We start from the raw sequence: 24,726 nt of genomic DNA, 5'->3' as shown, positions 1-24,726 counted from the left end.
TAAAATAAGGTGTGATTCTGGAGGCTTATTATTTCCTTCTTTAATCTCTGTTTTAGATGACAGAAATAGGAGCTCACTCAATGGAATTAAATGTCAAGTACGTTTGAAACAAGTGAGAAAATGCTTCTTTAAGCAGCATGTCGTGGAATTCGCCATGGTAGGAGGTCAGAATATTGTGTGCAGTAGTAGGATCTTAGAAGGGTTATTTTTAACCCAAATAATATTTGTCATTGTACCTGTTAACAAAGGAGAGATCAAATTTTTGAACTCCCTAGTGAAATAAGAAGAGTTCTCTTACCTTCCTTAGTGAGAAGTAATGAGAAAGAATGAGCTATAAATGGGGTTTTGTCATTTTCATGTTTAGAGGGTGTGTTAGCTCCTTAGAAAAAAGGCATGACATCATTGAAGGTGATGTTATTCTCAGTCTTAGACAGTGGACTTTCCTTGCTGTTTTTCTAAAAATATTCCACAATTACAAAAAGGATAGGATTTTTTGTGGGTTTTTCTAAAAGCTTGATCTTACACAAGTAAATAGTCATGCCTTCTTTATTATAAAATATGGCCGAAAGTTGATGGGGTTTTTTTTTTTGAGGAGGATTAGCCCTGAGCTAACATCTGCTGTGAATCCTCCTCTTTTTGCTGAGGAAGACTGGCCCTGAGCTAACATCCATGCCCATCGTCCTCTAGTTTATATGTGGGAGGCCTACCAAGCGGTGCCATGTCCGCACCCAGGATCCGAACCGGCAAACCCTGGGCTGCCAAAGCGGAACGTGCGCACTTAACTGCTGCACCTTTGGGCCGGCCCCATTGTTGAGGTTTGAATGGAAAGTACAAGGAGCTCCAGTGTCTCCAGAAGTCACCTGATTGCCCCGCTACCAGATGGCCCGCAGGTCCCATTTACTTTGGTGGGACTCGCCAGTTCGTGATCCGACCTCGCCTTGCAGGCCCACACATCAGATTCTGCCAGCACAGGCACTGGGAGCCATACCTGGGGGAAGGGACGTGTTGTCTTTGGGTCAGGAAAATTTATGAGATTTTTCTTTTCTTTTTCCATTTTTAAACCACTTTTTATAATCGGAACAAATATTAAAATTATTTTAATATCTATCTTCATTCAGAAATGCTAGTGAATAGACAATTCTGGCTTATAGATGCCAGATTGCTTCTTCGGGGACCGAGTCCCAGACACGGCCTCCTTCAGAGGCAGTAAATTATGGATAGATAATACAATGTCCTTGGTCTTGGGGACAAAAGGCATGTATCTCAAATGAAAATTTGATGATAACGGATTGTCAGTGAGTTTCCAGGTGATTAACTTGTTTCGGCAGAATGCCATCTAAAGGCTGGGTGATTTCACTCTGCTCTGAGAAGAATGAGCCATGTAATTAGACCGCTCTTGAGAAAATAATATTTCAATTATTTATTTATTGTTATCAGGATGATGTCAGCACAACCGTTCATAAATCTCTGGTTGTGCGAAGGAGCCCAGCCATCTCATTAATCCTCCTTCCTCTTGCATCCTGTATGTCCTGTGTGAGTCACCGTGGTGCCTGGGGACCGGGCCCCAGGGAGGTTACTCTTCAGCTTCCTCTGTGCCTCCTGGACGGTTGCTTTGGCATGTTTTCCAGTCTAATCATTTTAAAATCAAGATTAAAAACATAATTATACCTTCAGAAGTGTACTCTTTACAGCACACACACACATATAATTCTTTATCCCAGACAAAAATAGCCACCTAAATAGTGAAAAGCAAAGAGAGGGAATGGACACCAAGTTTCAAACTGCCGAGAAGCTTGTTATAGTGAAAAACAAAACCTTGGTTCAAAGCATTTCTTTTTCTTTTATGTTTAAGGTTTGACCCTAGTTGTGTTGGTCAACAAGTACCTGCCTTTCTATTTACTCGTTCTTGTATATTTTTGTTAGCAAAGAAAAAACAAGAATGCAATAGCATATATATAAAATAGTGATGAATTATCTAATGTTGTACATAAGGAAAGGAATATTGAATTTGATTATATACTTCAGTCCAGAAAATTCATTCTTAACATTTTCTCTGAAGTCTCTGGCATCTTTCTTCTTTTTGTACATTGTCATTAACAAAACCAAATCGTTTTATCCTATAAGCGAAAAAAGGAACTTTTAAGAAAAGTCATTGCTGCTTTTAAAAATAAACTGTCAGTAAAAGTGATGACAGACATTTTTAGAAATGCGCATTGTTTTTGTAGAATTAGAGTTCTTTTCTCTAACTGGCTGCATTAGAGTGGCGTGGGAAGAATATGGGGCAAGGATTCAGGGGACCTGAGCTCTAGTCCTGTTTCATCGTTTGTGAAATGGGGGGTGATGAGACCCAGCGATGTTTCAGGTGCCCTCTAACTTGAACATGCTGTGATCTCTGAACTCTGGTAATGGATAAGCTTCATGTGGAACGCAAGCATGTGACAAATAGGTTCAGAGGGGGGTTAATAAATTCAGCCTTTGCGTGGTCTTTGGCGATAGCAAATTTCCCGTAAAATGTCTTTTAATCGTACTGTTCATGGCAGAATATGTTTTGAGGTGGGCTGTTTGTATGAGGTGATATAGTATTTGTCAGATTCTTATGTTCTGTTTTTCATACTGGGAAAAAGAAAAAGAGGGGGGAAAGTTTCTTAGATTAGAGAAATATTCAGTATTGTTTTTCCTATTAGCCAGGGAAGCAATTCATTTCTCATTCTTAGCCTGGTGTGTCACATTTCTTTTTAAATTGAAAAACAAAAGTCTGTCTGACTGGGATTATTTAAAACTTCCTTCTTCCAACCAATCTCTGAAGAATATCTTACCTAACTTTACAAAGCCCATCATTTTCCTGAGAAAATTCAATTGTGAGGCCACAGTTTCAATGTTAGGAATGAACAGCACTTTTTTTTTACTCTGAGACTGAAGGAAATTGGACTGCTCATTATTCAGCAAATTGAACTCCAGTTTTTAGGAATTTGTAGAACTTTTCCATAAGGAAAGAGGAGGATTTCAGGCTACTAGTATTCTTCACAGAGGGCACCCATTGGGGTTAAGGACCTAACTCTACTCAACAAATTAAACTGTTAGACACAGAGGCATGAGGGAAAGAGAGGAGCGTTGGTCTTTAAGAGCACTCAGGTACTATTCTGAATTTGGGGTAAGCCAGAAATTACTTTTCTTGGAATTTGGACGTTTAATGACATCTGTAGGTTTTTAAAGCTCATCTTGTCTTTCTGACCCGAATCACTATTTTCTTCTGGGAAGCCATGAGCACTAGTTGCCCTGTGTACTGCCTTTTTTCTATCAGAGTCATTGTGTTCATTGTGAAATTATGACTTATCTTTTTCTTTATGACAGTAGCATTTGTATGTGTAGTTGCACAATGCTTAGCTTTAATTATAGGAAAATATCAGGACGGTCATATTGTAAGTTCACTATTAGGAAAGTCACGATGAGCAGCAGAGATTCTTAGGAACATGAATAGAAAATAACCCACTGCCAATAATCGTGGATAAGTGAGCGGAGATAGGCTCCTGTTGATTGAAGGGTCATGATGATGATCAGAGCTTTCCAGAAACCAGACTAAGGGCAATATGATTGTTCCCCAGGGACCCACTCTTGGGCCTCTTCTCTCCTCACTTTGTGTATCTTCCCTTCCCCCCTGACCCCCAAAAATATACACTTCTGTGATTTCAACCATATCCTGAACTGTCACGTCAGTGCCAATCTCCTTTCTCTAAAGTTCAGATACATATGGTCATCGTTAGCTGACTATCTCCAGTTGTCCCCATAACTGGAGAGCGGTTAGTTTCTAAGCCCTGTCATTCTCTAGAGTTGTGCCACCCAGTACGGTCGCCACTGGCCACATACGTCTGTCGAGTGCTTGAAATGTGGCTAGTCTGAGTTGAAATATTCTGTGAGTGTAAAATGCACCCACAATTTGAAGACTTAGTGTGAGAAAAGAATGTAAACTATGTCATTAATAATTTTATGTTAATTGCATGTTAAAATATAATTTGAACATATTGGGTTAAATAAAACATTAAAATTAATTTCACCTGTTCTTTTTATTTTTTAATGTAGCCATTAGAAAGTTGAAAACTATGTATGTGGCTCACATTACATTTCTGGTGAATAGCAATACTCTAGAGTTGCCCACTTTTCTCCATCTCCACCTTATTTCAAGGCACGATTATGTCTTGCTTGTGTTACTTCAATGGTCCTGTCTTTTCTACCCCCAACCCATCATTTGCTCGAGTAATTTTCCTTAAAGTTGGGTTTGTATCATGACTTTGGAAACAGAAAAATGGGAGTTTGAACCTCAGTTCTATAACTTAGAAGCTGTGTAACTTTGGACAATCATTTAATATCTCTAAATCTCAGTTTTAGCATCCTCCAAATGAGGATAAAAACAGAGGGAGAGGGTTTTGTATGAGTTAATTGAGGCATTGCCTGTAGAGCTCCTGGTCTGGTACCTACCACTTGGTGAATGGCACGTGAGGCCTTCCATGAACTAGTTCCTGTTTTCCGGCCTCACCCTTCTCCATGTACCAGCATGGTTCCAGCCGTACTGACCCACTGAAGTAGCAGTTCTACTTATGTGTTGTAATCCCTGCATTCTTTCTGCCCTATCCCACCCTCACCTTTCTTCCTTGCTTGAGTAACTCTTATTTCTCATTCAGGACCGGTTCTGGGACCATCTTCTTTGGAATCTTTCCCTTGCTTCCTCGGTCCAAATTTGGTACCATCATAACCAGTGCATACTCCTGTTATACGGAGTGAGGAGCTATGGGACATGTGGTGGGTGTTAGGATTTGCAAGACCTGGGTCCAAATTGCAACTCTGTCAGCTTCGTAGCTGTGTGACTTGAGCAAATGCTTAACTTCTCTGAAGCACAATTTTCTTATTAGTAAAAGGAGGACACTGATAACTATCTTCTAGAGAGGTTGAAAGGTTTAATGGACTTTAGAGAATCTGGCACATAATAGAATGCAGTAAGTAGCTATCATTGCACTGGCATCCTGTATTGTAATTATGTGTTTGTTTCTTTGCCTGTCCTTCTGGAGTGTAAACTCCTGGAAGAAAATGATACTGTTTTATTGGTCTTTGTGCCACTAAAGCTCACAAAGTGCATGTGGGTCCTCAACACAAGTCTGTTAATTACAAGAATGAATGAATGAATGGTGAATGAATAAATAACACCATTGGCAACTAAGAGTGGATTGGATTTGATCACCTGGAGGGGTGGGCTTTCAGGATAAATTATAATAAATTATGTTGACAAACTCAGTCAGACTGTGAGAAACTCAAGCAAAGGGCATTTAAAAGACCTTGGCAGGAAGCCGATGGATTTGTTCCATCAATCCTTGGTGAAGCCATTGTACCTCCAAGTAGCGGCAACCCAGTGAGTAACGGCTGATAATTCCAAATCTTTACGTTTCAACAGGGTACCAGTGCCTTTGTAAATTTTATTTTATGTTTCTGGAGCTATAAAGCACAATGAAGAAGAGGAAAGTCAGAGGGCTTCTTGAACCAAGTGGGGAGAAGAACTGTGTCTGTTTGCTTTTTTCTTGTGTTTATTGGCTTTTTAACTCATGTTATTCCACAAAATAGAAGCAGTTCTCTAAACACATTAAACATCTCTTGTCTAGTCACTGGTTCCCGAATGCCAGGCTGTTGGCCATCTATGTCAGAGACACCTTTAAACAATATCCAGGTATCTAGGCTGCACCTGAATCCCGTTTAATCAAAACCATGGGGGAAGAGGCCCTGTAATACACATATTTTATAGAGATATTATTTCTCGACATACGGTTGATTTGGGGACTGCTGATCAGTGTTGATAGATAGAATGACTGCCGCGGGAATTCAGGCATCAGGCCTCAGACTTCCCATCAACAACAGCGCTTTCAGTTTATCGTCACAGGAGGAAAATGGCAGATAGCCATGGTGAGGGTTGAACGTTCTTTTCATTTTCCTCTGTCAAAGTTGCTGTTTCTCTGAAGCCCTTTCACAATGACTTGAAGACCAGATAATCCTCATCTATCGCTCAGTAAGAACCCCACTATAATTTTTGTGCTACTTTTCTGTACTTTTATCACAGTCACAGTCCTTGGAAAAAATTAATGTCTGATTAAAAGAATAGAAAAACAGTCGTAAGACATTCATGTATTAAGGTTTTCTGTGGGAAAAAAATAACTAATATACCAGTTCTGGATGCAAATGGTGGAAATCCATAATAATAATGATAACAATAATAATCCTAAAAGCCGCTAACACTTACATTGTACTAGCTATGTGCCAGGCACTATTCTAAGGGCTTCTGACCGCAGCTTTAATAAGAGTTGTATTTATGAAGTTGTCTTACATTCATTCATTCGTTCATTCGTTCAAGTATTTATGGACTACAACATGCTGGGCATCAAATGGTGAATATGAAATGTGTGTTGTCACTCTTACGACACTCTTCTGATGTCAAGGACAGTTAATTAGAATCTTGCTTCACAGTAATCAAGAGAAGATTTAAATCTCCTACTAAGATTTGCGATGCTTTGAAATACTAGCATTTTAAATTCCATATCAGAAATTGTTCTGTTTATTCTAGAAAAATTAAAGGTTCTTGACATTGTTGATCTCCTTGTCTGGGAACACAGCTCAAAAGGTTATGATAACAGCAATCATTTATTCCATGCAGCACACAGACAGGAAATACTTACATCTCTTTGCCAAGCTTTTACTTACTCATTGTGCTTCTGCCTCTTGGCTTTAGGGGCTGCCTGATATCTTTGCACATTTTTGTCTTCTTCCTACTTGAATGGGAGTTCCTACTCCCTCTTTCTCTGAAATTAGCAAACAGCTGAAAGGGCATAATACAATGATCTCCAAAACAAAGGGCATAGTGCCCTTTCCACAGCATTTGGCACTTGGAATGTAAAAGTCTTTGAAAATGTCCTTTCTGCGTGAAATACAGCTCTCATGTGGTTTGAGGTTCAGACAGAGGAAACGTAGATCTTTCTTTCCCCGTGTTAGGTATGTAAGGATTGTAGGTTGAAATGTCACACTGCAGAGTACCTGTAAATGTTCCTGCAAACATGCACAGTCAGATCCAGAATATTCATACCTTCAATTTCTACTAAAGACATGAATATATTTATTTTTGAAATTCTGACCTAAGGTTTTATTACCACTTCGTTTTATAATAATAAAGAAAGCAGCTAATTAAATTATTTGTCAGTTAAGGTATTAGCTCAGTATCCAAAACTTGCTTGAATTAGAATTTGTATATATTTCATATTAATATATGCGTTAAATATAATCTGATTCCATTATTTTTGGCATGGTATATTTTGTGGACATGCACATTTATTTGAGGACCGTTATTTTAAACATTTACGCTTATAACTCAAAAGAAAAAGATTTAAAATTTGTAAAACATCTTTTGATTTCAGAGGTATAAGTTTTGAGTTCATTATATAGGTGTATATTACTTTGCTTTTCTTTAATATTTACAAACATCCTTTTATTGGACATAGCATATATTATATGCAATTATTGGTAATAATACCATCCGCCATTGTTACGTGCCTCCTTTGAGATTGGTTCTGTGCTCTGGTTTATGTACACTCTCTCATTTCATCCTCATGATGACTATGTGACGTTTAGGTTGGTATTATTTTCCATGTTTTGCAGGTAAGAAACCGGAGACTTTGGCAGGTTAAATAACTTGCCCACCAGTGCGAGTAACTGAAAGAACTGGAATTTAAGTTCTAGTATTTCTGGTTTCATGTTTCCTTAACATCTCACAGTGCACAAAGACAGTTACCTACCTCAAAATGTTAGTTTGAACTGAATAACAATAAGTGTTACATCTTTTCTTACCTGAGCAATAAACCAGTTTGTGCTCCTTAGTTCACAGACTGAGGATGCATTCTCTGTTCCCACAGGGTTGAATGTAACAACTGTGAGACTGGAGAACAGTGTGGTGCAATTATGCATGGCAATGCTGTCACCTTCTGTGAGCCATATGGTCCAAGAGAATTGGTAAGTATATGCTATTTGTGTACGTTATTCCAAGTACATTGTTTTTACTAAGCTTTTTGCCAACAAAAGGTTCTTATGCTGTCATAGTTCAGATAAAAATTTACAGTATTATTTATATTATGAGTCCTATTACAGATATCTCAAAATAGGGAGCAGTGATTTTATGGTTTATTTTCAAATGTAAAAATAAAGAATTCACTAATAAAATTGGCAGCATCAAGGGATCTCATTAAACATGGTGCATTATTATGATTAGATGGCTTTTTAAAAATATGGGTACATGTGTGACATATGACATATATGCCACACATTTATTTATATATATTGTTTATATAACATATCTAAATAATTATATATGTAATTATATATATAACATATCTAAATAATTTATGACTTTATAAGTTCTTGTATAAAACTTTACTTTTAAACTTTTTACTTTCTCCTCACAAGCCAAAAATGTTAGATAAGTAATTTTATCTATTATTTTTAAACTTTTTTCCTAACCACAGAGGAACTTTGATTTTTTTTGAGTGAAAGAGCACACTGAATAAACCAGTTTTTAAAAAATTTTGGTTTATGCCAAAATGTTCAGGAGCAGGTTATTTTCCTCTAGTTTAGACTGATTAGACTTTGCTTGCCAAAGATACGTTTTTGGATCATCTGTAAAATGAATTGTGAGCTCTCTAACTTGAAAGCAGTGAACCCGAGAGCCATCAGCATGTGGCCGACGAGCCTTTTGTTGTTACTCTGTTCTTGTTTCTGGCGTGAAGACTACACTCAGTTCCCATTCTTGAAAAAGGATCTAACAGCAATTGTTGTCTCACACCCCTGGCTCAAGTTCTTTGCTCCCAAAAGATGTTCTCCTCGCAACATCTCTCGTGCTTTGCTTTTCTGCTTTTTGACTTGAGCTTCAAAGCTGCTTCTCCTTTTTTCTCCCACGTCTTCCTTATCATGGGGCTTTTAGTAACAGGTTGTATTTTTCACCCCTATGTCACACATTCTGTTTCAAATTCATTAACTTTCAAAGAGGCCAAAAGACTGACTTCCACAGTAAAAAGGAGGAGAAAAACTAGCTAGGCAATTAAAAGAAGATTTAGTTATCAAAATGTGAAAGTTAATTAATTTTTACAACATGGGTCTTATTTTATGCTGCTTGAATACCCCTTTCATGGCAATGGATACATTTAATTTATTAAAGATACAAGCTTCAGAACATTGATAAATTGGAGAGTTTTTACTTGAAATTAGAACACAAACAGAATTAATTGGATGCAAATTAAAATAATAGGTGCTCATAATTCAAGACTCACGAGGTGTTGTAATACTCCTGCAGACAAATGTGACTCTGTTAGTGAAGTTCTTCTGGAAAAAATGAATTTGCTAGTACGTTTTAAATAATGTACCATGACTGAATTAATTATCTATAAACCTTAAACAAAATTAAATTTTTGCCATAGTTAATTGAGCTTAGCATAAATGCCTGTTTTAGAATGTTCTCTCGTTCAGTAATATTTCTGGAAATGCTTGGCAAATTCTTTTTTATTTCTACTGATTAATAGGAAGTAAAAATATCTGAGAAGATAATGCCAAATTTCATATTTCTATGGCATAAAAGCCAAAGTATTTAGTTTATTTGATCCCACGTATATTTAATCCTGATTGTTTCACTATATCCCAGCTTGTTTAGCATTTAGAATGTATACACCTAATAGGCTGGTTTTGAAGTATATTATATAATAATGTGAGATTAGCCTTTCAACTATAAAGGAAAATATTCAAAATAATTATCTTCATCCAAGAAAGAAAAAAACGTATGCAGATTTATATTCCCATCACAAGTATGTTCCTAAGAAGAATTGTGTTGTAGACGCAAAGGGACTAGAATGAAGATACATGACAGTGATGGAGATGACATTCACATTTTACACACTAGCAACTTCTAATTTTCAAAAAGTTTTATACTCTATTGGTGTCCCAGGGGCAAAAATGCATATTGTACCCAAGTTGTATTTACAGGAGACATTAATCGAATGAAAACTGAGGAAGTCAGTTGTCAATTAACATGCTATTATGTTCACTAAAATTCAGATATTTGCATGGTGCTTCAAAACTGAATCAAGTCGAAACGGTTGTGCATAGGAACCAATGAAAATTATCAGCCCCCAAACATCACTTTGTAAAAAAATACGCCTTCTTGTTTTTCATAAATCCATTTCTTAACTGAAGTTGTGAAACAAAGAACCATAGACAAAGAACCTTAATAGGCTAATGCTTTATCTTTTACAATGCCGAAAAGAGCATCTCTATGTTGTGAGTTTAGTCAAATGGCCATTTCATTTCAATAAAAGCCAGAGTCAGTGAGGTGCATGTGCTCTGCATGGATGTACCACGTGTCGTGTTTTCACTGCTCCGGGGCTGTGCAACCCGCACACATTTTTTTGAACCCAGTGAAGTCTTCATATTTCAGGAGGTACACCTAACTTTATTCATTTTCCTAGTCTAAAATAGAAGTAAAGAGGAATTCATCTACCCACTCCTTTAAGAGAAAATGTACTCTGTCAGAGCTTAAAATGAAATTAGTTATGTTAGCCACCATTTTTTAAAGAAATTATTTACTGAATTATTCTTACATATTTGGAAATGCATCTGAGTTAGAAGGGCGAGTTTGGGCAAAAACAGCATTAAACCCAATAAAAATTTACAGGGAAGAGGTGCAGAATGAACAGCATCAGCCTACAGTGAATTCTTCAGATTCATTTAGTGATCATACTGATTTCCCATAGTTTGGAGTCTATTGGATAATTTAGGAGCACTGAGATTTGGTAGGAAAAAAGTTCTCTGTCAGTTATTCATAGTCGTTATATTATTTATCAAAAACCTTTAAGAGACCCTTTGGTTTTCAGAATGTCAGATATAAAGGCTCGATAACGTTTCAGATTAAACTTACACATTTGAACTCAAGAATAATAAATAATTTATAATCCCCAAATGTAAATATAAGTGAGTAGATTTTATAGCCAATGCTTCTTGTTATTTTTTTCTCTTCGTCTTCCCTATTTTCTTGTAGCCGACAATTTTACTAATAAACTAAATGGGTGAAGGTAACAAAAGGAGAGTCAGCCATTCCACCAGTCCTTAACTTCTCTGGTGAAAAAAATAAATGTAGAATGAATGACTATTCAAAGTCTAAGGTCACCCTCAGTTAGCACATGTAAGTTGAAATTTGGCAATATTTCAAGCCACTTACTGTTTACTAGCAGTAGTAAAACTTGATCGTGGTGACACAAGCATCATTTGTTATCCCACCAGGCTAAGTATCTAAGATTGTCCAACGTGTTTAATTCTCCTGCTACCAGTAGCAACAACCATGTGCTTTTAACTTATATAATATCATGGTTTTAAATAACTTATATTCAGGAGTTGTTTAGTAATTCATCTGAGAATCTATTGTTATGTAAAATCAGAAAAGAAGAGCATTCATTCAATTTACTGAAAAATTTTTAAATTTAAGGAGAATTTCCTCTGACACCCTGACACCAGTGATTTTTGCTGCATTAAAATCAGTTGGGAGCTGATACCTATATTGATGTTTGGAGAACTTACAAAATGTCTCTCTTGCCCTCCTCCCTGTCACCTTTCCTCCTTCTTCATGAATTGTGAAGCTGTGTATTTCAAGCACACGTCCAGCCATCTTTCCAAATCGAGGAGTAGAAACGGGAAGCCCGTGTGCAATCTTTTGATATTCACATCTCTGCTGAATTCTGGCAGAGCAAGAGGCTCGCTCACTGTTTGTCCACTGGTTTCCATGGCAATCATGAACTGGGCATCTCTTGACCCTTCTGCAGTTGTGGATACATCACAAGGGGGCTAACAAATGCAGGGACAAGTGTAAGGATGTTATTATGATATGTGAGAAGTGGAGGTAAGACAGCCTACTGCTTCTGCCACCATGAAACACAGGTATACACTTTGTTCTATAGGGTGTGGTCATAGCAGGCACCCCATACTTTAGCTTACGGGGGTGGGAACCCAACAAGAGAGTGATTGCAAATGAGAGTCTTAATTCTCATCTTGTTTGTGCTAATGTGAGTCAAAGTCACTGCTCCAAAGAACAAATAAATAAAAATTCAAAAAATTTAAATTTATTTAAAGTTAAATAAGGTACCGTTCCTCGTTCAGAAGCGGGAAAATCCTTAAGCATGCTTCTTCACAAAACTAAGGGAAAGGAATAGAAATGTGTTGGAAGGGTATTTCCGATCCATAACTTTTTTTGAAGGAACAGTTTTATTGAGAAATAATCCACATAGTCTATAATTCATTCATTTAAAGTGTACAAGGTTTTTAGTTTATACACAAAATTATGAAACCGTCACCATAATCAATTCTAGAACATTTTCATTGTCCCCCAAAGAAATGCTGTCCCCTTTTGCTGGCATAATTCTATTTACTTTTCAAAATAATCTTATTCTTCCATTTGCTCTTAATTTACCTCCCGATTTTTGTTCGGTAGCCTTTTTATAGTCTTTCCTTTGGGCCCCAGAACTGTTGATGTAGGCTGGAGGGGAGGTGGTGGGCGCTGTATCAAGTGCCCTCACAAGGTTACCTGGTAGATTGCACTAAAAACAATTTTCAACAGGACTGGGAGCATACCATGAATGCCTAAGTCAGGATCTCACAGCTTCGTTCCCCACAGGGAAACATGAAACATGTGTGTTCAGACACACTGATGAAAATAAGCTGACCACCTGATACATACAGCCTGTTAATGGCCCCTTTCTTTCCTCTTCTTTTCGCACTCCCCTCCTCCCGACATCGTCCGCCTCTTTCTCCTCCTCTCTTTCTCGCTCATCTTATTTTGGTGTATTCCTTTTTCTAGATTACCACAAGCCTTAATACAACAACAGCCTCTGTCCTCCAATTTTCCATTGGTAAGTGTTTTTAGCAATTATAGCAATTTAACTTGGAAATGTTTGTTTTAATCATTGCGTACAATCAGGATTACAGTGCCAAATGGTTTTGGATTTAGAGAAGAGTGAGTCTTAACTTGGTAGTGAGTAATTTAAAACATTTAAAAGTGAAAGAAAAAAATATTTAAATGCTACATTCTGGTCTCACGTCTCTCCAGCAGGGAGTGGCATTTAAAAATGATGCAGAGAATCTGCAACATCTTGAAGTGATTTATATGGATTTTGAATGCATTGGATTTTTCTGTTATAGCAGAATTACCTTACTAGCTATTTTTTGCTCAGATTAAGATTGAAATCTGTTCTATTTCCTGCACTCTTACTGACTAGTAGGGAAAGAGATGATTATGATCATTGGTGGCTGAGAGAAATCAATTAGGGCTTCATGTTTGACGTAAATAATCTGTGTTTAATTCAGTCATGGATAATGAAAAAATTAATATATCTGGCAATATTTCTTCTAAGTGCTTTTGTAGTAGAGCTAAAAATTCCTACCCAAAGCATTCAATAAAATAAGGTACCTTGTGAGCAAGCGTTTATGGTTTTGCTGCCTATTATATTACTTTCTATTCTAATTTTCAAAGGTATATATTAATACATAACATGTACGAGTTTCCAAAGGGAATGTTCCAGGTGAGGAAAGATATTGCTTTCTAGGTGGGGGTTAGCTCTATTGATCGTGGTCCCGTAACTTGGAAACCTCCTCCTGGCCCCTCCCGGTGACGTGAGGATGTCTGGGACAGCCTCCTCGGTATCCACCACCTTCACCCTCATATCTTTGGAGATGCACTTTCAGCGAAAGGACTGTACCCCTCACTTGCCTGGTAGTCCTAATTGCAAATCAGTGTTCTCATAGCCGGGAGCCCACTGTGGTTGATTGTGCCCAAGAGCAATTTTCTTCAAGTCCCACGGTTGTCACTTATTCATCAGTGTGCCTCTTTTCAGCTTCTGTAGGTATTATGTGAAGTTGCCTGATTACAATTTGAGTTATTTTCTTCTCACACTGATAGCATTACCTACAACAATTTGCAGACTATTTAGAAGTCCGTCTGTGGTCATAAGAAGGGCGTTAGCAAAGCCAAAACAATGTTTTTTTATGAGAGGGTTTTCTTTGTTCTCTTAGCAAATGTATCCTAAGTTTTCTATAGTGAGCACGAAATATAGTAAGCATCACTTTATGCTTTCTATAAAGTGAACTTTTATAATCAGAAAAAAATAGCATTTATTTTTTAAAAGTTGTGGTTCTAGAAAAACAAATTTTTAAAATTCTAGCATGAGAGGCAAATAACTTCGAGGTTCTTAACCAGAATAAATGTGTTTAAATTCTTCATGCTATTAATCTAAAAAATAAGCTGAGTAATGTTTTCCTGTTTATCTGTATTCTGAGTGCTTATTCTTACTTTTTGCTAGAGCAATGAATATTGATTTCAGATATTATCTCTCAGCAATTAAAGAATACAAGAGAATACGCTTTAAAATATATGCCTCGTAACCCTACTAGTATTTGAGTTTTATTCAAGGTAGGAGAGATCCAGCAGCAATTAAATTATCCTTCCTTAAAGGAAAACAAAGTCTGTTTTTGTAAATGTAAAGAGTGTGCTGTAGAGAGGCATAGATTCTTTATGTCCTCACCTTTCAATAGCGCCCTCCCACGAACTGTAGAGCTGATGAGACAGGGCCGAGAAAGGCAGTTAATCAGGGAAAGCCGAGTTTCGTACCTGAGACCCAAAACTCAGAGCAAGCACCATGCCCAGGTCTTGGGACTAGTCCCAAATCCATGACTTAGCAAGAGCCCTTGGTTTTCCCACGAGCCAGAGGGATGCAGCCCACCAGGCCAGAGAGTGGCTTGTATTATTTAAAGCCTGAGTTGAATGCTAGGTTAGAAGACTGGAAGAGTGACAGAATCAGAGGTTGGAGAGAGTGAGAGATCTCAAGTTTATAACTAAAAAATACACTTAGAAATCTTTTAAGCGGCAGTTTTAGGGTTGAAAGTGAAATTCTAACATGTCATCGTTTGGGAGTGAAATAGAAAATATTTAGTAAAAGAAATTATAATTTACTGCTTAGAGACTTCATTGGGAAATTAGTTTACTGCATTTTGAGAATAAAAATTGGGGGAACTAAGAAGGATTAGGGTGGCCAAGAATGTAGTGGCAGACCATTAGCTGTAAGGTGTATGGCGTTCTGTGGTAAATACAGTATAGTGGGCAGAACCTTCCAGAAATAATTTTGTGTATCTTGTTATGAGTACTTGGAGTAGCATCATTGTGTTTATATGGATGGTGTGAAGGCTAGACACAAATTCCAGAGATGTTGTAATTGTGTGTGTTCATCCTGAGCTTTACAAGTCCCACGATAACCAAATACAAAAATAGCAACAACAGTCAGGTAGCCATTGCTTTTATACTCAGTTCAACAATTGTATTGAATATGTTATAAAAAACACTGTAAGTCGACAGTTCAACATTTACATTTTTTTGTGTTTTGTGGAATTCTCCCAATCTATACTAATACAGTCATGCACTGCATAACGATGTTTCAGTCAACGACAGACCACATCTGCAATGGTGGTCCCATATGATTAGTACCACAGAGCCTAGGTGTGTAGTAGGCTATACCATCTAGGTTTGTGTAAGTGCACTCTATGATCTTCGCACAATGATAAAATCGCCTGACCATGCATTTCTCAGAATGTATTCTCAATGTTAAGTGACATATGTCTGTAATGTGGTTAAATATGGTCAGATTTAGTGTCACTCCTCAGAAAGTCCTTTAAAATGTTAAATGTTTGTTGTATAGTGTGAAGATTTAGATGTAATATAGGAATTTTCTAGCGGATTCTATCATTATGTATGGCTTCAGTGGTGAATTATGTTCATAATTATTCACATACAACAACACAATAGAATAAATGATTGCCTTGATATTTTTATATTGCTCTTGTAAACATTTTGAATTATATGACAAGCATTATCCAAAAGAATCCCAAGTACCTCAGAATATGTATAAAGAAATTTCTTGAATTATTAAGGAATATCTCAAACTGTCTCAATGCAGCAATGCTTTCCCAACTCTTCTAATGTATATATACTATGTATGTGTGTGTGTGTGTGTGTGTGTATACACACATACATTTATGCATAAATATACAAGCTATCTTAACCAAATGAGTTTTAAAGTTAAAGCATTCTGAAAATGCAGTTCTGCAAGCTGAAATTTATCAACAGCTAAATCATCTTGAAAAGTGTCCTAGAATATTCTTAGAAGAACTTTTCATTTTTCCATTCCAATGAAAGATCTCATATCCATTTCTGTGCTGAGGCATCGATCCGCTACAGTCCTCACTTGATTGATTAGATTCAACTTGTAGAATTTATGGTTGTAGCCTTCGGGGCATTTACCCATTTCCTTTAGATTTCCTCCGGGATAGGAAGGAAAATTTGAGATGATAACCTTGCAAACCATTATCTTCCATATGCCTCCAAACTCTGTTTTCCCAGGCAGGATCCTGCTCCCAAGGGAAGGGCTTGTAGTGCTTTGTATCCATCATTCACTGAACAAGATTTCACTGAATATTTACTGTGTGCCCAGCACTGTTCTGAGCTAACTTTAACTCTGGAACAAAAAAGTGAGAAAACAGCACATTTTTACAGTGCTTAGTGGTGTGGGAGAGGCGTACGGAGCCTGAAACCTCCATAGCACCGCCAGATTGTTATAAACAGAGATGGACGTATGTACAGGTCCCCATAGTGGCAAGGCCTAACTAGGTCTTGCAGAGGAGAGCCATTTAGGAAGGCTTCTTAAAGAGGAGAATCCTTGAGAGCAAAGAATGTGAGTCAGAGAAGGACAAAAGTTTTCCAGGTGAGAAGCCAGAGTGACACAAGCAAGCTATAGGGTGGAAACGTCAGTGTCCTCCTAGAGCAGAAGGACGGGCCAGGGGTAGCTGTGAGCAATGTCAGATGAAATTGCGTCCATCTGAAGAGTTGATCAAAATGGGCTGGGGTTTTTTAACTCATTTAATTGACAATAGAGGTGAGCAAAATGGCCTCTTTCTCTCTTGAGCAATAAAAAATATAATGAAATTAATTCCTAGGAAAGATTATTTGAAGAGTTGTGTTAAGTGTGAACTTGTCCCTTCCTTGATATAAATCTGCATTGACTACTCAGCAAGAACTTGCCAATATCCTTCTTCAACATAGCCCAGCTCTTTCTTCAGATTAACAAAATTCATCAGTCAAATGGGGATTAAAGGTAGAGCATTTAAAAACAGATACCATGAAGAGCAAACAGTTTGGCTTCGGAGGTAAATCTATCTTGTCCATCATGATGTTCTCAGCCCTTAGCCCCGGGACTCAAAATAAGTATATGCTCATAAATATTTCTCACCTAAGTGACAAGTAACTATTACAGACACATCTGTAATAGTATGTAATCAAGTGCTAAATTAGTGTGATGCAGACATTTCATGCCAAGAGAGGATTTGGGGGAGGTGAGCTGAGGACCTCAATCAATGGAAAAGATGACCAAGAAGAAAACAGAAAAGCGCCAATAAACTATGTTTTTAGTGAAGCTAGTGGACAAAAATATATATCCATGTATTTATCAGTTCGTTATCATTGAACTAGCTAGAATCTATTATTTGTTCATAATTTATAGAATTAGTAGCTTTTTTCTTTGGTTTTACTTATGAATACCCTAAAGATTTGAAGTTTTGTGTATGTGTTTATTTTTTTTTACTGCTTTTTTGTTTGTTTCAAGACAGAAGAAGGTCATTAAATCGTAAATGTTTTATATCTACAGATTAAGATATGAAAATGTCCTTAGGCCTGAATTATTCTTTTATGTACTGTATATGCTACAGAGTCTCTGAGACAAATGAGAGTATTTTGAAAAATAAGAACTAGAAGATTACAAAAGTTAGAGGTACTCTCATTGATGAATTGGAAGATTGCTTTGTACAAGAAAAGAGATCTGGCATTATTTTTGCTCAAATAAATATAATGAATAAAATGCCACTAGGAAGAGGTATTATATTGCGTTCAACCTAAGGGGGGCAGTTTTTCCCTCAAGCCTAATTCATAAACATCTTAATTACTCAGAACTTGGTTCAATAGAGAAACTTGCTCTCAAGTTGGAGGAGAAACTGAGGCCTTCGAATCTTGGTATGAATTGTTGCTCATTTCCTCTGTGAACTTACAGAAATATATTTCTAAATTAGACTCTCATTTTTCTCAAGGGTCACTTTCCTTGGTAAGTGAGTAACATTGGGGCATTTATTATGAAAGAGTGAAAACTTCTTCTGAAAACCTGAAGATCTCTAAGTATGAGACTAACAAAATCTCTGGTGACTTGAGCTCAAGACAAATACAAATAAAAAACAGAAGTTTGGAAAATTTTAATGGTAAAATTAGTTTAATACATATGCTTTACAGGTTAAATACCTATTTTATTTGATTGTAAGATTCTTGGATATAAAAGATATTAAAATAAGACTTGTTTATGACTTGATTTTTAGAGCTTCAAGAATCTATATTAACACAAAGACTGAAATATTTATATAGGGAACACTTCTGTGTTATCTAAATTTAATAAATAAAGGTTTGGAACTGATTATAATTCAGGTTATCCTACTTCTTCATGCTGGAGTTGACCTATTCCTTTTTATGGAATATATATTTTAAAAGACCACTATAAACGAACTTTATACATATTTCAAATCCACCTCATCTTAAGTTCTTAAGTCTTATTTCAAGTAATAAAAGGGAATATTCTGAAATAATTGTAAAATTCTACTAAGCATAAGGTTCTGGCAAAGATTGTTGAGATTAATTATAAGTGTCTTTGAATTATTAAAACTGATAACTAAATAATTATGTGAATTAAAATACGATTTGAAAGATACTATGCCTTTTCCTTTTTTTTTTTTCCTGAGGAAAATCAGCCCTGTGCTAACATTTGTTGCCAATCTTCCTTTTCTTTTTGCTTGAGGAAGACTGAGGAAGATTAGCCCTGAGCTAACATCTGTGCCAGTCTTTCTCTGCTTTATATGTGAGTGGCCGCTTCAGCATGGCTGACAAGTGGGTGTAGCTCCTAGCCAGAGATCCAAACTCATGAACCCAGGCCGCCAAAGTGGAATGCGTGGAACTTAACCACTACAACACCGGGCTGGCCCCTCCATTTCCCCCTTAGAATATTTAATTCATTGTCACTCACCTTGATGAGGTTTAAAAAATAAATATCAGTAATTCATTCATAAATATGTTCTCCTAATATTTACTGAGGGCTGTTAGGAGAAGGGAGATAGTAGCGAACTACGGGGTGAGAAGAAATTGATCATTGGTGTAGACTAAGTGGTCTCTTCTCCATGAAAACTCATCTCATTGCCCCAGGCTGATACCTCTGAAGCCCCGCTATCTCTGTATTTATTTTATGATACTACTTCACTCTACTTTGATTTATTACACTGGCCATTTCTGCACATCCACTTTCTCTCTGTATAGCTTAGATGTTCTTCGAGGGCTAAGGAATGTACGAGTATCCCTCTTTATATATAGGGCAGAATTTTGCTCACAAGTAGTACTGAGTAACTATGAACTGAATTGAATTAAATTCATCAGTTAGGAAAGAGATCTAGAGATGTTCCACATCAGTGCTCAATACTATACCCGTTGTTGACCCCGAGGCAAGGAGTTTGCTGAGTGAAATCCATGGGCGATATCAGAACTTGATCTGAGCCAGTAATTTTCGCTTTCTTGTCAATCAAGGACTCTTGATCAAGGATTCTTCTATTGGAGAGATCTTTAGGGTGTGTACTATATATAACTCTATGTGCTTACATCCACTGTGGGAAAGCAAAACCTAAGACACTGCCCAGCCTTTGAGGAGTTTGTTATCAAATAGGTGTTTGTTGGGGTGGGGAATCCATGTGTGAGAAGAAAGCAAGGAAGGGAGAGGACCACAGAGGAGAGTATGCAGCCTGTGGAAAGGCCAGGAAAGAAGGAGATCCAGGGGCAAGACTTCATTTGGGAGGGAGACTGACCAGAGCAGGTGTGGTACTGCCCCAGAGGGTCGGCATCACAGTGAAGGTTAGAAGCTTGGCAGGGAGACAAGGCAGGGACCATTCAAAGACCTTGAGACCAAGGTCAGAACCAGAAGAGCAACAAGGGTGATAATACTGAGTCTCCAGATTGCTGGGGGTGGGGAGGGGCGGTACTTAACACCTGCTGCCTAAGTTGAGGATTAGTCCTCCTAGAAAATGAGCCAGACTTGAGCACTTGGGCTAGGTTATGTGACCTCAGCCCTGGGGAAAGGAGGGCTGCTTGGCAGGGAACCTGGCAAAGCTTGACACATTTTGCATTTCTCTTCCTTCTGTTTCTCCCAACATAAGATCTGATGAAAGTTTCATGCTCCAGGCTTGGGAGGAGACTTGCAAAGGGTTAGGCACCCAAAAGTGGTTGGAAATGACATGGCATTCCATACATTGGAAGAGCATTGGCCCCTTTATCCCTTATGATAAGAGTGGCAGTAAACAGGAAGAAATACAAATATTTTGGAAGTGAGGGAATGGGGCTAGGACTGAAAGGGAGAAAGGTAGAAAAGGGGAGGACAGCTGTTCACTTTGTGTCCTGTGGTCGTTGTCCATCTGCCATAAACTGAAAGAAGTCACCTAATGAGGTTTGGGAATTGCAGCCAAGGAAGTGGCTAAAGGGGCAAAATATTAAGTACAATAAATCACATACTGTCACATTCATTCAAAAAGAAAGGTTTTCAGACCTAGTGACCTGTTTACCAAGAAAGACAGTCGAAACAGAAATTATTACTAGTAGCCTCATTTTAAAGATAAACAAATATAAAACGGAAGGTGAAGAGGAATTGCTTTAAAACTCTGCTCTTTTTCTACATTATGTAAAAGAGGTCTTTCAAGTTTAAAGGAAGCATGTTTTTATTGAAATACAGAATATTTTTGAGGCTTTCTATTGTTCTACTTTATTTGATCTTTCTTAATCCTTAATGTCAGTTTTTAGTAGACGCTTAAAATGGAAATGTCACTTCCATTTAATGGTCCTTCTTACAATACTGTCCTTGAAATATGTTTCTTCAGTTGAAAAACATCCTAAATTTCCCCGCAAAGATATTTGTGGGTAAAACAGAGGTATTGACATAAACTCTAGATTTCCATATTCAAATAATTGATCTTTTGGGACAACTGAAGATTTTGGGCATGTTGACTTCTCTAACCCGACAATTTCCATCAATAAAATAATGATTGATCTCAACTTCGGTCATCATATTTTACCAAAATTGAATTCATTTGCTCTTGACAGATCTGAGAGTGATTCGAGGATTTCCTCTCGTGCGGAATGGAACTGTTCTTAATTAAAGTCATATCTGTGGGCTCCTTTCAGTCACAATTCCCATCCCTGTCATTTGAGTCTGAGAAGCCCCAGGAGGCTCCCCACCCGGGCTGCCACAAAGCATTAGCCGATACAGTAACCATTTTTCCTTCCCTGCGTCTTACCCATGAATCAGACTGCTGCTTGTTGGCTACAGCCCCTGAACTTCAACAAGGCATGAGCTACTGTCTGTGCAGGCACGGGCCAGGCGAAGCAAGCCTGCATTTTATGAGAGCCTGGAGCAGCCAGCAAGCCTGCATTTTATGAGAGCCTGGAGCAGCCTTGTGTGGCAGGTTGTGTAAGCATGGTCAGACATGGGGACAACAGCTAAGAGATGCCTACGAGGAGCCAAGGAGCCAAACACAGCATTCCCTGTTAGGCTATTCCTCGTGCATTTATTTCTCCTGTGGTCTGAGACCTGGTAAAATAGCCCACATGAGGTCAAATTCCCATCTTCCCGGGTAGATTTTCTTCCCATTTCCTTGCACTCTACATTCCAAAGTACTCTGTGGATAGCTGACGTACAGGAAGGTAATAAGTAACAAAAACAATTTGCTCCAAAGAGTATCAGGCAAGAAGCTAGCTGACTCCTGGAGTACAAACTTGATTACATTGTTTACGAAATTTACAAACTAACGGAACAAATTTATATAGATATGCCACATTGCAAAACATTATGCCCAGATACTTAAAATCTTATAAAGTTTAGATTTTTGTTGTAGGAAGGGAATAAAACAAACATGAACACTAAGAAATATACTAAACCAGTTATCCTGGAAATTACAGCATTATGTGCTTAAAACTGGGAGTCATAATTTAAGTACCATTCATCAGGTGGTGCTTCTAGACTTGCAATGTTATCAAGATGTTGTTCTGTTAACTGTCGGTTATTTTGATGCCATGGGTTAATGCCCTAAGGATTTTTGCCGGCAGATTCAATAATGAAGGAAATAAAAATCTAAGTGTAATATCAGCGTGCTCTGCATCATTGTTGTTACTGGAAAACAAACATGCACAGCTGCCTCCAATGATGTGTTTGAACAGAAGTTTGTGAAACTATAAAAATATTGATCGTCTGTATAATAATGGTCCATGACTTGCTTGTGGCAGAATTATTCTGAAGAAGAAAAATTGCAAAGTGGCAAATAAGCTTTTGCTGTGCTCCTTGATGTTTTGGGGGTACAGGGATATTATTTTCTCCCTAGGGAGAAAAGTTGCTCTTAGCAGAAAACCCATAGATAATTGCCAGAACTGCTTATTATGCCAATATGTTCATGTTGCTCATTACGTTTTTCACAATATAGAATGAGGCAAGTCCTTTTCTTGAATACCCTAGCCTACAGTCACATGTAATATCCCTTGGGAGTGACAGTGTCTAGCTTTTTAAAAGCTTCTCTAAAAGTTCCCCATTCATCTTTTTCTTTCCATTCACTACCACTGCCAGTTAATGGTCCCGTCCTCCGTTTGTCTGCCTTGAAAAGCTGAAAGGATGTGTTGATCCTGCTAAGATTTGTGCTGGTCGTAGCAGGAAGTTCTAAGTAGCCAGATTACGTCCATTTCATAACTTGATGATCTTTCTTTATCAAATGCTGTTGTTTACATGCGGCTCCCGGAGCCCTGCTCCTCGTCTCCGGGGTCTGAGTCTGAGTAATGGCACGGCGGCCCTTGTGCTGCCAGAAACCTCAGCAGACTGGGTCCAGACACTCCTCGAGCCTGCAGTATTTATGGGCCCCGCTCCGCTATCTAGAGCCATGATTTCTGGCAGTGCTTTCCCCCATCTATAAATTCTGCAAGCACGATTCTCTCCTCCTTCCGTGGCCCTGTGCTACATTTAAAAAGGCAGCTTGTTTTTCAGGCAGAGCTTTGAAGAAACAGGCTTCCCCCCGGCAACCACTACCGAACCCCCAGAGGACAGTAGCTCCTTCTATTGTTTCTGTTCTGATTTGCTTTGAAAAGTCCTGGGCCTTGCAGAGAAGGGCACAACCAAATAAAAATAAAACTACCCAGACCTTGGGAGACTAAGACCATATGATTTATCCTTCTACTATAAAAGGAAAAAGAAATAGGGCTGCTGGAGATATAGGCTCGCAGTCCCTAATCTGTAATTCCATATTACAAAAACTCGGAAAAACCACGAGACTATTTCTTTTTAATATATGTGATGGAAAAGCCTGACATGACCTGAATTCATTTGGCAGCAAGACCTGACTTGAAATGATTTAAGGCTATTTATAATCTTTATTTATATTACTTATGTAAATCTTCATGCATTTCACTGCAGAAATATTAATATATTTGATTATAGAGCGTTGCCTCAGACTTTGCTGGGGATGTTGTATAGTATATGGTATATGTACCATAGTACCTTTCTGAAATCTGTAAATTAATTAAGTAGGTAATTTGGATCCTGAAATTTATCTTACCTCGAGCGATTATGGACCTGTGTGGCTATTATTCTGAGAAAGGGAGTAAGTCTTGAATTCTTAAGAGAAGAAATTACTAATATTTCTGTTTTTTAAGTGGCCTTGATTTTACACCAAATCAAGCTATTCTTTAAGTTGTTTTTGTGGCAACTGCCCAAGAGGGATGGGAAGAAAGGAAGAAGTTTATTTGTGAGTTTTGGAAACTTCCAGATTCTAGGAGGTATTTGTAATCTCCATACATGTCTAATCTGGTGAATGGACTATTGCGCAGTGAACAGGTTTTCAGTGTGCTTAGTGTAGGCTTCATTGATTAGCACATAATTGCTGTTGTTCCTGTGCTTGTGTCTTCTTGGCATTATAAACTCAAACAGCTCTTTAAGATTCTCCCAGCCAGCCCTGCACAGAGGCACTCCAGTTAGCAAGTCCCAGAAGTTCCAGGTTCTCTCTGAGAGAAGCTGTGGGTCCCCGAGTGTCAGCGTAGGATTCATTCAGGTTCATCTCTCACACAGTCCAAAGAGGAATGCCATGTTTCTAGTGTAAGCAAACAATTACTTAAAAGTAATCACAATTACTTCTACTTAACTACTTAACTACTATTGTAACTACTTAAAAGTAGTTGATCAACGGCGTTCCATCAATCCTAATCTGTTTGTAATGTGATCATTTCCTTTTAAGAGTATTTTAACTGAGCCAAATCTGCCTTAAGTGATAGAGAAGGAAATTACAACTTCTCATTCTCTTCTTAATGTTGTCCTGCATTAAAACACGTTTATTGCTTGACTGTGCCATGCTAAGCAAAGTGGAAAAGGAACTATGTAATCTGGACTCTGTGCTTCAGGACCTATGATCTAAGATGTGATTTAAAATGTGGGAACACGCATGCAGTAGATGCCCTGAGCAGGGGTGGGTCCA

At 37.8% G+C, this 24,726-nt stretch overlaps 1 protein-coding gene across 1 annotated transcript in view; it reads left to right on the top strand.

The window, feature by feature from the left end:
• The window catches only part of RELN (reelin), a 461,988-nt gene that overhangs the window by 226,289 nt on the left and 210,973 nt on the right, over nt 1-24,726 (top strand). The window contains exons 7-8 of the mRNA XM_046670156.1: nt 7,938-8,034; nt 12,911-12,962. Coding sequence (XP_046526112.1) covers nt 7,938-8,034; nt 12,911-12,962 — 149 coding nt within the window. The remainder of the gene's footprint in view (nt 1-7,937; nt 8,035-12,910; nt 12,963-24,726) is intronic.

This window comes from Equus quagga, chromosome 8, assembly GCF_021613505.1.
Source record: "Equus quagga isolate Etosha38 chromosome 8, UCLA_HA_Equagga_1.0, whole genome shotgun sequence".
NCBI lineage: Eukaryota > Metazoa > Chordata > Mammalia > Perissodactyla > Equidae > Equus > Equus quagga.
This window is presented reverse-complemented; position numbering and strand designations above follow the sequence as displayed.